The 16334-nt window shown below is 45.0% G+C and overlaps 1 protein-coding gene across 1 annotated transcript; it reads left to right on the forward strand.

Moving 5' to 3' along the window:
* Nucleotides 1-4255: 4255 nt before the first annotated feature.
* On the forward strand, nucleotides 4256-15588 carry LOC139706749 (trefoil factor 2-like). The gene is made up of 5 exons (XM_071615765.1): nucleotides 4256-4337; nucleotides 5617-5763; nucleotides 6559-6705; nucleotides 14226-14372; nucleotides 15575-15588. Exons 1-5 carry the CDS (start codon nucleotides 4256-4258, stop codon nucleotides 15586-15588), a joined length of 537 nt encoding a protein of 178 aa, XP_071471866.1.
* Nucleotides 15589-16334: the final 746 nt, after the last annotated feature.

Below are 16334 nucleotides of genomic sequence, written 5' to 3' on the forward strand. Positions count from 1 at the left end.
CTGGAGACTAAATAATGTGCTACTGAATGAACAATGGGTTGCAAAAGACATCAAGGAGATTAAAAAATTCTTAGAGGTGAATGAGAACACAGAAACAACGTATCGAAATCTCTGGGTCACAATGAAGGCAGTACTAAGAGGAAAGTTCATTGCATGGAGTTCATTTCGTAAAAGAAGAAAAAGTTAACAAATAAATGACTTAACATTACATCTCAAAGCATTAGAAAAAGAAGAACAAATAATACCTAAAGCAGAAGATAGAAAATAATTAAAATCAGAGCTGAAATCAATGAAATTGAAACAGAAGAAGCAATTGAAAAAATTGCCAAAACGAAAAGTTGTTTTTTGAAAAAATAAATAAAATTGACAGACCTTTAGCCGTACTAACAAAGAGAAAGAGAAAGCTCAAATTACTAACATTTGTGATGGAAAAGGAAATATCACAACAGACACTACAGAAATACAGAATATAATTAGAAATTATTTTCAAAATTTGTATTTCAAAAAAAATGAAATATATTGAAGGCATTGACATATTTCTAGAGTCATATGATTTGCACAAATGGAACAGGATGTTATACTCAATTTAAACAGATCAATTTCAAGTGATTAAATAAAAGAAGCCCTCAGAAGCCTACCAACCAAGCAAAGCCCAGAACCAGTTGGATACACAGCCAAGTTCTACAAGACCTTTGTAGAAGAACTAATACCAATACTGTTCAATTTTTTTTCAGGAAATAGAAAAAGAGGGAGCACTTCCAAACTCATTCTATAAGGCTGAATCCAAAACCTGATTCCAAAACCTGACTCCAAAATCAGTCAAAAACACAGCATCAAGAAAACTTCAAAACAATATCTCTAATCAACATAGATGCAAAAATTCTCAATAGAATTCTGGCAAATTGAATACAAAAACATATCAAAATATAGTGCACCACGATCAAGTGGGGTTCATACCAGGGATGCAAGGTTGGATCAACAAACGGAATTCAGTAAATGTAATTCATCATATCAATAAACTTAAAGAGAAGAACCATATGATCATCTCAATAGATGCATAAAAAGCATTTGACAAAATACCACACCCTTCATGTTCAAAACACTAGAAAATCTAGGGATAACAGGAACATATCTCAACATTGAAAAAGCTATCTATGCTAAGCCCCAGGACAACATCATTCTAAATGCAGAAAAACTGAAAGCATTCCTTCTAAAAACTGGAACAAGACAGGCATACCACCTTTCATCACTTCTATTTTAATATAATTCTTGAAACACTGGCCAGAGCAATAAGATAGGTGAAAGAAATTAAATGGATACAGATAGGAAAAAAGAACTCAAATTAGCACTATTTGCTGATGATATGATTCTATACCTAGAAGACCCAAAAAATTTCACCAGAAAACTTCTAGAACTAGTACATGAATTCAGCAAAATAGCAGGACACAAATTGAACACCCATAAATAAAAGGCATTTCTGTACATCAATGACAAATCCTCTGAAAAGGAAATGAGGAAAACTACCCCATTTACAGTAGCCTCAAAAAATAAAATAAAATACTTGGGAATCAACGTAACAAAAGATGTAAAAGGCCTCCATAGCAAAAACTGCAGAAAGCTAAAGAAAGAAATTCAAGAAGACCTTAGAAGATGGAAAGATCTTTCTTCTTGGATAGGCAGAATTAATATTGCCAAAATGACCATTCTACCAAAGTATTATACAGATTTAATGAAATTCCAATCAAAATCCCAATGACATTCCTCATAGAAATAGAAAAAGCAGTCAAGAAATTCATCTGGAAAAGCAAAGACCCAGAATAGTTAAAGCTGTCCTTAGCAAGAAGAGTGAAGCCGGTGACATCACTATACCAGAACTTAAACTATACTAGAGAGCAATACTAACAAAACCAGCATGGTATTGGCACCAAAACAGACTGGTAGACCAATGGTTCAGAATAGAGGACAGAGAATAACCCACAAAAATACAGTTATCTTATATTAGACAAAGGCACCAAAAACATACATTTGAGAAAAGATAACCTCTTCAACAAATGGTGCTGGCAAAACTGGAAATCCATATGCAAAAAAAAAAAAAAAATGAACCCCTATTCCCACCATGCACAATACACAACTCAAAGTGGATCAAGGTCCTGGAATTAAACCAGAGACCCTCCGTCTAATAGAAGAAAAAGTAGGCCCACATCTCCATTATATCAGATTTAGGCCCCTCATTCTTTAGTAAGACTCTTATAGCCCAAGAATTAATTAAAATCAAGAATTAATAAATGGGATGGATTCAAACTAAAAAGCTTCTTCTCAGCAAAAGAAACAGTGAGGTGAAGAGAGAGCCCACAGCTTGGGAGGAAATTTTTACCACTTGCACATCAGATAGAGCACTCATCTCCAGGGTATATAAAGAACTCAAAAAGCTAAATACCAAAATAACAAATAACCTAATCAATACATGGGCCAAGAAACGGAACAGACACTTAGGTGATATACAATCAATCAACAAACATGAAAAAATATTCAACGTATCTAGCTATTGGAGAAACGTGAATCAAAATGACTCTTAAGATTTCATCTTAATCTAGTCAGAATGGCAGCTATTAACAAAGCAAACAACGATAAGTGTTGGCGAGGATGTGGGGAAAAAGGCACACTCACACACTGCTGGTGGGACTGCAAATTGGTGCAGACAATCTGGAAAGCAGTATGGAGAGTCCTTGGCAAACTTGGAATGGAACCGCCATTTGACCCAGTTATCCCACACCTTGATCTATACCCAAAGGACTTAAAAACAGCATACTACAGGGACACAGCCACATCAATGTGTATAGCAGCATAGTTCACAATAGCTAAACTGTGGAACCAACCTACATGCCTGTCAGTAGCTGAATGGATAAAGAAAATGTGGTATATATACACAATGGAATATTATTCAGCAATAAAAGGCAATAAAATCATGACATTTGCAGGTAAATGGATGGAGATGGAGAATATTATGCAAAGTGAAGTTAGCCAATCCCAAAAAACCAAAGGCCAAATGTTTTCTTTGATAGAAGGAGGCTGATTCATAGTGGGGTAGGGAGGGGGAGCGTGGGAGGATTAGATGAACTCTAGATAGGGCAAAGGGAGGGAGGGGAAGGAAAGGGGCTAGAGGTGTAAAAAAGATGGTGGAATGAGATGGACTTCCTTATCCTAAGTACATTTATGAAGACATCAATGGTGTGAATAGACTTTGTGTACAAGCAGAGATATGAAAAATTGTTCTTTAAATGTGTAATATGAATTATAATGCATTCTGTTGTCTTATATAACAAATTAGAATTAAAAGTTAAAAAATGAAAATAAGCGATAACTATATAAAAAAAAATGTCATTGGGTTGGGCTCGGTGGCACATGCTTATAATCCCAGTAGCTCAGGATCTTGAGTTCAGGCAGGAGGATCTTGAGTTCAAAGTCAGCCTCAGCAAAAGTAAGGCACTAAGACAGTTAGTGAGACCCTGTCTCTAATTTTAAAAACATAAAATAGGGCATATGGTGTGGCTCAGAGTTCAGAGCCCTAATCACCCCTAAAAAAAGTGCTTGTATCCAGAGACCTGTAGATGTTAGCAGTGGATGTCTCTGTACAGAGGGGTGTTGTATATTATTTAATTTTAAAAACAAAATTCAGTGCATTAATTAAAATGCACTGAATAAGTGTACTCTACATTGATTAAGATATAATAGAGTAAAATGGTTTTGATGGAAAAAAGTAAAAAGCAAACAAAAAACATCCACCTTTCAATACTCCTGGGAGGGATGTAAGAACCTGACTCAGCTGCTGCCTGCTTTCAAGCTCCGGATTCAGGGGCCTGTTGGTGGGCAGGGCCCTTCTGCATGGCTCCTGGCCTGGTGGCTAAGGCTGGCAGCCTTAGTGTCAGGGACCCAGTGCTGGTAGAGGGAGCCCTCCCGCCCCACGCTGAGCCCTCCTCCCTTCCTGCAGCTGAGATGCCCCAACCTGGCTCCTGCCTCCTGGATGGAGGAGCATCAGCCCCAGAGCAGAGTCCACCCGAGTGGCCCTCCCTTCAGGGCAGCGAACCTCTGGTGCTTTGCAGTTGTGGGCAGGGGAAAGAAAGGGGGGTGGAGCTGGGCCCTGGAGAGCCCTCCCCAAGGCAAACAACCCAGAGAACCTGTGCACACACAGGGGTATAGAAGGGCCTTCCTGGTGGCGTGGCACATCCTGTGTGTGGTCCTCAAGACGCCCGCTGTCATGGAGGCCAGAGCGCTTTGGCTGCTGCTGCTGGTCCTGGCCCTGGGGTCCTCTGGCTGGGCTGAGCAGGACGTTGGCCTGTGTGAGTACCACTCTGGTCCCCGATGGCAGGGTGGGGACACAAGAGAGGGAGAGACTGGCAGGCGGGGTGCCCTTCTGTGGGCTCCAGAGTTGAGAAACTCTCATGCTTCTACTCCACGTCAACTTAGTGATCACCATTTGTCAGATACAGACCTGTTCTTGCAGCACCCCACATAGAGGGTCTTATTGTCCCTGTGTCACACTCAGGAAACTGAAGCTCAAGAGTCAGCATCTCTAAGGCAGCCTCCCTGTGGGTCAGGCTTGAAAACTCGATTGCACCCAGGCTTGCCCTGGGGGGCAGCTGGCACCCAACTCCTGCCCCGGTGCCTGCTTCGCCAGAGGTTTCTGATCACACCATAGGACTTTGCCCAACATGCTGGCAGTTGACAAAAGAGACAAGGAAGGGACTGGTCCAGAACATGGCTCTGCCGACTGTCTTCCTGCCACCATGGCTTTGCAGCTCAGGCGGTGTTGGGGCCAAGTCTGAAAGCACGAGGGGGTGACCTCATCAGGTTTCCAGCCCAGAACAGGCAGAGGCAGCAGCTCCCAAAGTTGGCCACCCACCAGGGTCACCTGGGGGCTGGTCAGCTCCTCCTGTAAGACCATCTCAGGATGGAGCCAGGCCCTGGTGGATTTCAGAGATTGCCAGGGATTGCAACGTGCAAGGCCCCGGGAAGCACTGGAGTAGAGGCTGCAGGCTGGCCCAAGGCTTTCCCACGTGCTCCATTTCCTCAAGGAAGATTCTAGTTGTCATGGCACCAGGTGGACCTTTAGGCACATGGAGACAGCCCTGCAGGATTCCGGACCCAGAGTGTTGGGGCCCAAGGTGCAGCCATGTCATGACAAGCAGACGCTGTGGGGTGGCGGGTGCCGAGGGGCAGCTACAGCACCAGCACCTGGCTGACTTCCCCGAGGACAGGGCATGTCCTGCACACGGTCATTTCTAGACAAGGGGCAGGTGTTGCTGCTCAAACAAAGAGGGGAGCCTGGTCTCGGCTCTGGGGACCTGGATTCCCCCAGGGCCTGTTGGAGGTACCCAGACTTCCTGACAAGGTGAAGGGAGCATGCAATGAGAGCCACCAGGGCAACACTGGGTCCCCGGGTGTGGCCTTCAACAGCCCAGGTCCTTCATTCCTGGGGAAAGCCCATGCTCCCAGGGGCAGGGAGGTGCCATCTCTGAGCTCAGGAGTGGGCTAAGGGAGGATGTGAACTTCAAACTGAGGCAAACACCTGGCCCCAAGCCCTGGGGGCTCTGGCACTGACCTGGTGTTTTTGGGCAGCGGGACAACAGTGTGTCATCTCGGGCAGTGAGAGAGTGGACTGTGGCTACCCTGCCATCAGCCAGGAGGACTGCACCAACCGGTGCTGCTGCTTTGACTCCAGCATACGAGGGGTGCCCTGGTGCTTCAAGCCTCTGAGAAAGCCAGGTAAGTCCAGCATGGTGACCCCGGGTGCCTGTGTTCTCAGGGCCCCCATCCTTCTTCGGCCAGGTAGAGACATAAGGACCCCCCGGAAGCCGCACATGCCTGGGCCTGTTCCTGGGTCTGGGCAGGACAACCTGTATGTCACTTTCATTGTCTGTTGGTAGAGGCGTCCCATCAGGGGCCAATGTCGAGGGCAGCTGGTAGCCCCTGGCAGGTCCCATTTGTCCCCTTTCTATAAGATATGAAAGTGGTGGTGTTAAAAGATGTTCTAGGTTATATAAGGAACCAGTTTAAACTGTCCTACAGGCCTGCAGGATTCGGGACCCAGAGTGTCGGGGCCCAAGGTGCAGCCATGTCATGACAAGCAGACGCTGTGGGGTGGCGGGTGCCGAGGGGCAGCTTCAGCACCAGCACCTGGCTGACTTCCCCGAGGGCAGGGCATGTCCTGCACACGGTCATTTCTAGACAAGGGGCAGGTGTTGCTGCTCAAACAAAGAGGGGAGCCTGGTCTCGGCTCTGGGGTCCCGGATTCCCCCAGGGCCTGCACCAGTACCCAGACTTCCTGACAAGGTGAAGGGAGCATGCAATGAGAGCCACCAGGGCAACACTGGGTCCCCGGGTGTGGCCTTCAACAGCCCAGGTCCTTCATTCCTGGGGAGAGCCCATGCTCCCAGGGGCAGGGAGGCGCCATCTCTGAGCTCAGGAGTGGGCTAAGGGAGGATGTGAACTTCAAACTGAGGCAAACACCTGGCCCCAAGCCCTGGGGGCTCTGGCACTGACCTGGTGTTGTTTGGGCAGCGGAAATCCAGTGTGTCTTCCCGGCCAAGGAGAGGGTGAACTGCGGCTTCCCTGCTATCGGCAAAGAGGACTGCAATAACCGCGGCTGCTGCTTTGACTCCAGCACTGCAGGGGTGCCCTGGTGCTTCAAGCCTCTGAAAAAGCCAGGTAAGGCCAGCGTAGTGACCCTAGGTGCCTGGTGTCTCAGGGCCATCCTGTCCTTCCTGGGCCTGAGTGTAGATATGTGGACCCCTAGGAAGTCACATATATCTGTGCCTGTGCCTGGGTAGGAAAAACCAGTATTTTCACTGTCATTATCTGTTGGTGGAGTCCTCCTGTCAGGGGCCTCCAAATGTTCTGGGGCAGGTCACTCAGAAAACACCAAGTCCCAGTTTTGTCCAAATTGCAGAGTCTTCATTCCGACAGGCAGGGACTGCTTCCTATGGGAACAAGTTCTCTCTTCAGAAAACAGCCTATAGCTTCAACATTTTAGGATATTTAAAGACAAAAAACCCAACAACTACATCCAGATTGACGTAGCTGATAGCAAGCAGGAAGAGAAGCTCAACTGGGCAGTTAGCAAGACAATGCAATGGGTGCCTTGGTATTTCCCATGGAACTAGCCAGGTTGGCAGAGCAGACACAAGCAGAAGGGACCTGGGTCAAAAGGACCTAGTGGAGTACAAGCTAGAGAATGGTTACTAATGTCTACACAATCAATCTCTGTCAAGGTGCATTTCCCAAGAAAAATGGAAACCAAAGAGAACAATTTTATGTTGTGTAAGAATTGCTATTTTGCGTTGCCAAGTATACCATGCTGGGACTTTCCCAGGGAGAAGCATTTCTTACATGATGTGGAGTCTCAGGGTAAAATGGAGTCAGTTTGGTCATTGTCCATATAGTCTGGCCCATAACTTTCCCCACTGGTTTTATGGAACTAATCAAATCATTGTGTCATCATCATTAGTACATAGTTGATTGTAATGAGTATGGAGGACTATCAGTTTTACAGATTGTGTCTTTTGTTTTATATATTTTATCAGACAATTAAAAATGCAGGGTACAATTAGAAGTCATCAGAGAATGTACTGGCTATAGCTGGTATAATCATAGTTAGCCAGGAGGATCAGGAGAACAAATTTTGATACCAATTCCTTCATGTTGTCTTGTTTCTTCCCTTTTCTTTAATCATTTTCTGATCAGAGTTAGACAGTCTCTTACACTCCTGAGTGATTAGTATAGAAGCACATGTCTCCCCTGATGCCATACATAGGCCTCTCTGTTTTAAGAGCCAGAGATCTAAACCTCTCCTGTTTTATAATTACCACTCTGCCAGGGGATCTGGAGAGGTCTCCCTAGTTCCCCCAAATCCAAATCTACCTGTTTTCTCAGGGCCTTGAAATTTTCATTTCCAGTTAAAAGAGCTGCTGTGCCCAGGGGTTGAAAATCCCGCAACCATTGGGCCCATTAGTAGGGGAACTAGGATGGGGCTGTTCTCCTAGGATGGGTATGAACCCCAGATGATTTTGTCTAGCTTCTCCATTGTAGTAGCACCCTTGGGGAATAATGTGAACAGTCACACAAAATTTGTCCCATCCTGATGTGCCAAAAGCTGTAGGGACACGCGGGGAGTTACTCCTGTTAGGCAGGCAGACCAAATACCTTCTGGAGCCACGTGAGAATTAGAAGACTCCTGGGGTGTATTAACACCTTGGTGGAAAGACAGGAATGTTCGTGATTGGGGAGTTATGTATTTGGAAACCTGGGGGAGGGAAGCATAAGCCTCATTCTTATAAGTTTCCTAATGTTGGATTCCACCTTTTGTAGTCCAAAACTATATTAATTATAAGTCGCCATTGTGATGATTTTCTGAGCCAGAGAAAAACATGATTAACATTTTTTTGGACCTAAACTAGCCTCCATTTTGTGATTTAACCAATTATTTATCTATACTAACCATAATTTTCCCCTTTAACATTCGGGACTTCCTACTGCTGTAAGGAAAAAGGACGATGATTGCTCTTGCTGCTTTGAGCTGAGAGGAGGCGATGTGCAGTGGGGCAAGCAGTTTGGAGTCCAGTTTTTAGAAACTGGATGGGTTGAGGGGTCCATGGTAAAAATCTTGTTCAGGAAGAACAGGTGGTAATTCACCTGGGGGTGGACACTTCTATGAGAGGGAAAAAAAGACACTAGTGCTGAAATAAGATTCATATGAAATAGCAATTGTAGCTTCTGGAACCTGTCCGGGAATATCATGAAATTGATAGAAGTTAATAATTGTTTACCAGGAGGTGAAAGAGCTGAGAAATTGTCCCCATAGCAAGGCCTAACAAAGCCTAATAAGGCCCCTTTTTGGGGAATGTAAATCTTTAACATTGTCAGAGTTATCAGGAATGTAGAGACAACACTTAGTTAATGTTAGTTAATGTCATCTGATTTTTGTAAAATATCTTTATTGGCATGACCTCTGTGTTCAGTAGAGATCCCTTTATCTTTGTTACTTAGGGCTAGATAATTATACTAGCAGACATTGATCGTGTCTACATGTGTAGGAGCTTAGGAAGATCTGTAGGCCTTAAACTGACTAAAAACTTGTGGCTCTGGAAGTTTCTATTGGAAGTTATCAGGGATTCCTGCCTAAGAATCTCTCTTCTGTTGCCTCCAGCTTTGCTTCTTCTTGGGGGGCTGGGCAGGGGAGCGTGGTTAACACCAGTATACATCTTAAGTTATATTCACATAACTGTTGTTTCTTTCTTTCTTTAAATGCCCAGGAATGGCTGTGCCTTGGGTTTAACTGTTCTTGCTAGGTGCCTAAGATCAAGCTGGTCAAACCAACCTTCTCCTATCCATTGCTAAGAGTCAGCTGAGTTTCCTTGGGGGATACTCTTGGGGAACTCATGAGCAGCCTTTTAGTTCTGCTAGTGCCATCTGTGTTAGGATGGATCAAGGTCTTGCTGACCATGTGGCTCCCTTGGGAGCAGCAGGGATGAGCTTCCAATGACCCTCCTCTTTTGCAGCATGAGTACTGATTGGCTTTCCATTCTCCAGTGGTCTCATTAATCTCCTTGATTGGGAGGTTATGTGGCCCAGAGTTGCAAAGCTCTTCCCCTTTTTCCTGGGTTCAGGCTGACTCAGCGGGCAGGAGCCAAATACTGGTTTTCTTGGCCTCTTTATTTTAACCAAAATCTTTAAGTCTTGGGCTTAAACGCCCAGCAAGTCAGTCTTATCAGTCTTAAACTAAGAGGACTGGGCTTTAACTTTAATGTTTATCACTTTACAGTTAATGTTATCCCCTTTAATTATTATCTGTCTTTAGATGATGGCTTAATATCTTGAATTAATTTAGGTTGTGTGTTCTTGAAGCACTACCTCTGCAAAACATTAATAGGCAACACTTATGAGAAAAATACAAAGTGAAATTAACAAGAGTAAAAACATATTTACTTTGTGTAATAGCTATCTTGAATTTGGTTGAGTTATACATTATATCCCCTGTTTGAGATCACAGTAATATTTAAAATAAAATCAATCTTTTGAATATAACTTTACATGAATTGAAGTCTGGCCTACTTTGAAGTCATTTTGACATGCTGTAAGGTGGGAGGCAGAGCCTTATCTCAGGTAAGGTGGGACTCTGCACAAATCTTAGGTAAAGTGTTCTAGTTCTGAAGATGATCCTTGTCTCTCTTTTTAGGTATCATTTTATAAAATTTTCATATATTGTTTCTGAGTCTGTATGAATGTTAGCTAACACAATATGACATACATCAATAACATGAATCAAGGGAAGGCTGAGGGCTTTTAACTTTCCTTTTGTGTGGAATAGTGGCAAAAATGTTTTATAATATTAGCATTTAAACAGATCAGGCTCTCATTATCTTTTAAAATACCTTTAAATTTTAATATCCCAGGGTAAAAGGTGATGTAAGGTTTGGCTACAAAACATCAAATGATATAAATAAATCCTCAGTAAAATCTGTTATCCTTATAAGTTTAAAATTCCATTAGACAACTTTAGTTGAAGAACAACGTCTTGATAAAATGTTCCTTTAAATCTGATGTTTTTATATTAACCAAGTTTAACCTTTAAAGAAAAATGTAGACTCTGTGATGTAGAACAATTCTTTAAAATAACAGTTGCTATTTAACCACAGATGTACAAACATTAATTTCTCCAAGACTAATTGATCTGTAAAAATATGTTTTTACTCTTGTTAATAATTAATAAAACTTAACAGACACAATGTAATTAATATTTTAAGAAGTCTTTGGCATTTTAACATATAGGTCAAACTTTGGTTTATATCAGTACATTAATATTTGTTCTTAGAGAACAACCTGAAATAGTTTTAACTATTTGTGTTACATATATATATAAAACAAACTTAGTTATACATAAACCTTTTAATATTTACCTTTTATTTATAGATTTTTATATTACTTAATTAGATCCTATTGTTCACTTAGATGTATTACAATTTTACTTTACCACATAAAGACTTTCTTACCAGGGGATATTTTTTCCCTTTACTAAATACACTTTTATATTTAGAACCTTTTAATAATTTTTAATCTGTTGATCTTTCTGTTTATACTTTGAAATAACTCTTATAAATTTTTGAATTTGGATAAATTATTCTGTCTTAACAAGATGACATACTTTATGTTTTTTACTGTACTCTAATTGAAATGCAGTTGAAACCTCTGGACCCCTTGTATATAGAATTATACCTGTTGGGACTTTTAACTTTAAGTAACCTTATTTTAGTGATAACACAAAGTAATTTAAAGTCCTTTTTAATTTACCAATTTATGAAAATACAATAATGTTTAAGTATCTTACCTTATGGAATTTAAGAAGTTAAGAGTATTTGATATTGTATTCAACAGTTAGAATTTTAACTTTGTAAACCAATCAGATGTCTCCAACAAACACATCCATGATTAAATCCATACATGTCAGATCTAATTTACATATTTTTTTAAAAAACCAAGATATCAGACAAGTGCATTGAACAGTACTAGTCACCATTTTTTTTCCTGTTGAAGAAAAATCCTAGAAACAATGGATATTAGATACTTTATAGACATTAACATTTTATTTAAATAGAACCATTTAAATCATATGAACCAAAGGTATTTGGATCCATTTTTTAAAATTTTAATTCATGAGTTCATATGTCAATTTTGGTACCAAATATATGTCGATATGGCAATACATGTAGACAGACAGTACACTGGGACACCTACACAAAACAGACAGACCAACAAAAACCCTGTAGGTTATTCCTTTAAAATCTATTAGATTCAGACTTAACCCTTGTAAAATGGCCTTAGAACAAAGCTGAGTGTAATCAAAATAACATATTAACCTAGGTGTGTTGGATCAAAATGAGGAATTTAACAAATATAGAATTTTAAAAAGCCTTTCTGGCCTCCGTACTGAGGTGGTCCCACTCATCAAAGGTAAAAGGAGTTAAGGGAACATAGACAAATGATGGGGCCTTCTTCCTCCCTCAGGGAACTTCCCAAAGAGGCAGCTCCACTGGCCTCCCTGGGAGAGTCCCCCCAGGTTGGGGTCCCATTCTAAACTGGTTTTTCTGGGTTCTTGGATAGCAGCCACCAAATTTCAGCCTGACATTGAAAAATCTTTGGACCCTTTTTAATAGCAGGGAGTTATTCATGCTTGCAAATATTGAGAGACAAAAGCCAAATTTCCTAGACAAAATTAGGCTTTTTTACACAATTTAGAAATAATAATTTTATAAAACCCTTTAGTTCTAATCTGCCCTCTATAGGGACAGACGTTGTCTACCCTCTTGGCCTCGTGGCCCATTTCCTAAATGAAGGCAATCTCTAGAATGCTCTTTTACCTTTAGTTTTTACTTTTTGACCAAAAAAAATATATATATATATCTGTTGGCAGCCATTGACATTTTAATGCAAGCTTTAATGAGCACAGTTAAAACATTCTTAACCATTTTTAAAATATCAGAAACAAACTGAGGTAGAAATTAACACACACACACACACACAAAAGGGGACAAACAATAACAAACAACAAACAAGACAAAAACACAAGGCAGATAATCAACCCACAGCAGGTCAGGTGCCAAGGACAAACTTAACCCCAGACCAGACAGACCAGAGAACCAAAGAAAAGCCAGACAGAGAACCAAGCAACCTCTTGCTAGCCCTGGACTCGGGCCCATGATGCTGCGTCCAGCTTTTCCAGAGCCCCTCCAGACACAGATCCGCACAGTGCGGACTTCCCTTCTCTGGGGAAACAGACGACTCTTGGCAGTTTTAGGAGGGTGAGGGGTTGGTGGAGGGATGGCCCAGGGCTGAGGAACGCCTCTCAGAGGCCTTCCCCTGGGTGGTCCTCAGCCATCTCTGGAACACTAGAAAAGTAGATCTCACTGGGGCCTCCTGCTGTTGTGGGGCAGGTCACTCAGAAAACACCAAGTCCCAGTTTTGTCCAAATTGCAGAGTCTTCATTCCGACAGGTGGGGACTGCTTCCTACGGGAACAAGTTGTCTCTTCAGAAAACAGCTGTAGCTTCAACATTTTAGGATATTTAAAGACAAAAAAACCAACAACTACATCCAGATTGGCGTAGCTGATAGCAAGCAGGAAGAGAAGCTCAACTGGGCAGTTAGCAAGACAATGCAATGGGTGCCTTGGTATTTCCCATGGAACTAGCCAGGTTGGCAGAGCAGAAGCAAGCAGAAGGGACGTGAGTCAAAAGGACCTAGTGGAGTACAAGCTAGAGAATGGTTACTAATGTCTACACAATCAATCTCTGACTGGAGTACAAGCTAGAGAATGGTTACTAATGTCTACACAATCAATCTCTGACAAGGTACATTTCCCAAGATAAATGGAAACCAAAGAGAACAATTTTATGTTGTGTAAGAATTGCTATTTTGTGTTGCAAGTATACTATGCTAGGCAATGATTAATGGGTACAGAACTGGGACTATCCCAGGGAGAAGCATTTCTTACATGATGTGGAGTCTCAGGGTAAAATGGAGTCTCTTTGGTCATTGCCCATATATCCTGGCTCATAAAACGGCCAAGGGCAGCTGGTAGCCCTTGGCAGGTCCCATTTGTCCCCTTTCTATAAGATATAAAAGTGATGGTGTTAAAAGATGTTCTAGGTTATAGAAGGAACCAGTTTAAACTGTCCTACAGGCCTGCAGGATTCGGGACCCAGAGAGTCAGGGCCCAAGGTGCAGCCATGTCATGACAAGCAGACGCTGTGGGGTGGTGGGTGCTGAGGGACAGCTTCAGCACCAGCACCTGGCTGACTTCCCCGAGGACAGGGCATGTCCTGCACACGGCCATTTCTAGACAAGGGGCAGGTGTTGCTGCTCAAACAAGGAGGGGAGCCTGGTCTCGGCTCTGGGGTCCCGGATTCCCCCAGGGCCTGCTGGAGGTACCCAGACTTCCTGACAAGGTGAAGGGAGCATGCCAATGAGAGCCACCAGGGCAACACTGGGTCCCTGGGTGTGGCCTTCAACAGCCCAGTTCCTTCAATCCTGGGGAGAGCCCATGCTCCCAGGGGCAGGGAGGCGCCATCTCTGAGCTCAGGAGTGGGCTAAGGGAGGATGTGAACTTCAAACTGAGGCAAACACCTGGCCCCAAGCCCTGGGGGCTCTGGCACTGACCTGGTGTTGTTTGGGCAGTGGAAAGCCAGTGTGTCGTCCCGGGCAGTGACAGAGTGAACTGTGGCTACCCTGCCATCAGCCAGGAGGACTGTTCCAACCGCGGCTGCTGCTTTGACTCCAAGACTCCAGGGGTGCCCTGGTGCTTCAAGCCTCTGCAGGAGACAGGTAAGGCCCAGCATGTGACCACAGGTGCCTGGTGTCTCAAGGCCCCCATTCTTCCTGGGCCCGAGTGGAGACATGAAGACCCCCAGGAAGGCCCACCTACCTGGCTTGGGCAGGACAACCAGCACTGTCACTGTGACTATCTGTGTGTAGAGCCTCTTATCAGGGGCCCTCTGCTGAGGGCAGCTGGTAGCCACTGGCTGGTCCCATTTGTCCCCTTTCTATATTATACATAAGAGGGACGCTGTTAAAACATGTTCTAGGTTAAGGAATCCTGTAGAAGGAACCAGATTAAAGTGACCCACAGTGAATGGGGAGATATGCAGGTGTGGAATGCTGAACTATTTTCTGCAAACCAAGCACCCAGGGTCCCTGTCATCTGTGACTTGCTCACAGCAGCTGGTGGCCATGCTGGTGTGGTGCCCTGGTGCCTCCCTGCACCCTCATCCTGCTGCTGACTGCCCACTGGGTGTGCCTCTCCTCCCTCCTCCCTCAGTGGAGCAGGGGTCAGTGGGGGTGCAGCACAGCCCCCTCTTGCTCTGGGAGGGGCCCTGTGCCTGAGCCAAGCACAGATGGCGTGAGCACAGGTGGTTTGCCATCCTGACTCCGTCTGGGCCCCACCCCACCAGGTCTTGGGAGTGCCTGTCTGCTCAGAGCCATCTGGCCTCCCAGGGGCCAGCTCACCTTCTCAGAAGGACCTGCCTTCCGGAAGCACCTTCCTGGAGTCAGAGCCAAGGGGCCAGACTTGGCTCTGTCCTGGGGCGGCAGGAGGAGGCTGAGGTCCAGCTGCTGCAGCCTCTGACCAAGGATGGCGTTTGCCTCCCGTCCTGAGCACAGCCAGGGGGAGGGCCGGAGAAGGCTTGAGACCCGCCAGGGAGCTGGCCTTGCCCCTGCTGGCTGTCCACCTTCCTCTGCCTGCCCTCTGGGGACTCCACCTCTTCTTTGAGTGCTGGCCAGGGGTCCTGCCAAGGCGCACCTCACTTCTCCATTGCCCTGATGACCTGGGTCCAGTTATTTCCCCTAGTGACCCTCCATGGGATAGGCAGCTGTCCTCACAGGCTGTGGGGACACTCCGTGTTTCCCTGGAGACCCGGGGGAGGCTTCAGAGAGGCGCTGCCTTGGAGACCACCCTGCCTTGGCATCCAGGCTGGGCAGGGTGGGTGGAGATGGCACCGCTCACCCTAACGCCTGTGCTTTGTCCCCAGAATGCACGTTCTGAAGCTCTGCTCTCTGCGGCCTGGGATGGCACCTGCCTGTGGATGGTGGCTGGCGGAGGGGGCTGCTCGTCACGGCTCCCCCTGCTCTGGGCAAACACGTCAGCTGAACACTCGTGTCCAGGGTCTGCTGTCTAATGAATAAAGCTCTCATGCTCAGCATGAGGACCGTTCTTCATGCCAAGCCTCTGCCCTGTGTTCCTCTCTGCCCCCTTGCCTGGCTGTCTCCTGGCACCCATGGGTAGGGTGGGCTGGGAGTAATCAGGCGTCTCCCAGGACTGGTCTGCCCCAGGCCCTGGCAGGCAGATAGCACGAGGAGCTGCGATGCCTTGGCTGCTGCCCACATGAAGGAGGCCAGGGGACCTTCACTTGGCTCCTTCCTCCTAAGTTCTGAAAACCATGTCACATGCAAGTTTTTAAAAAGCTGTGCCTGCCTTTCTTGGGGAAGAGAGAAGTCAGGAAGTCCCCTCACAAATGGGAGCTTCTTGTATTTGTTGGCAGGTCAAGTTTAACCCCGAGACCCTTCAGATGGCCTTCTTTGCTTTTCTCTTTCATGAACACGGGTCTGCTGTATGCACCAGTCAATGAGTGTCACTGACCTCCTGTCCCATTCAGTGTCCTGGCCTCTGCAGGGGAGGCTTTCGCCCGCCCTCCCTGGGGCAGCCTGGCTCTGCACTCACCCTGAGAAGGCCCCAAGTGTGCCCAGGGTTTGCCAACACTCGGCCCCCATGGGGACTGTCCTAAGGGGCAT

This window comes from Marmota flaviventris, chromosome 8 (assembly GCF_047511675.1).
Source record: "Marmota flaviventris isolate mMarFla1 chromosome 8, mMarFla1.hap1, whole genome shotgun sequence".
Lineage (NCBI taxonomy): Eukaryota > Metazoa > Chordata > Mammalia > Rodentia > Sciuridae > Marmota > Marmota flaviventris.

Coding starts and splice junctions, on each gene's coding strand:
- LOC139706749 (XM_071615765.1), top strand. CDS start 4,256: ATGGAGGCCAGAGCGCTTTGGCTGCTGCTGCTGGTCCTGGCCCTGGGG. Junction 4,338..5,616: donor TGAGCAGGACGTTGGCCTGT/GTGAGTACCACT, acceptor GTTTTTGGGCAG/CGGGACAACAGTGTGTCATC. Junction 6,706..14,225: donor CAAGCCTCTGAAAAAGCCAG/GTAAGGCCAGCG, acceptor TTGTTTGGGCAG/TGGAAAGCCAGTGTGTCGTC.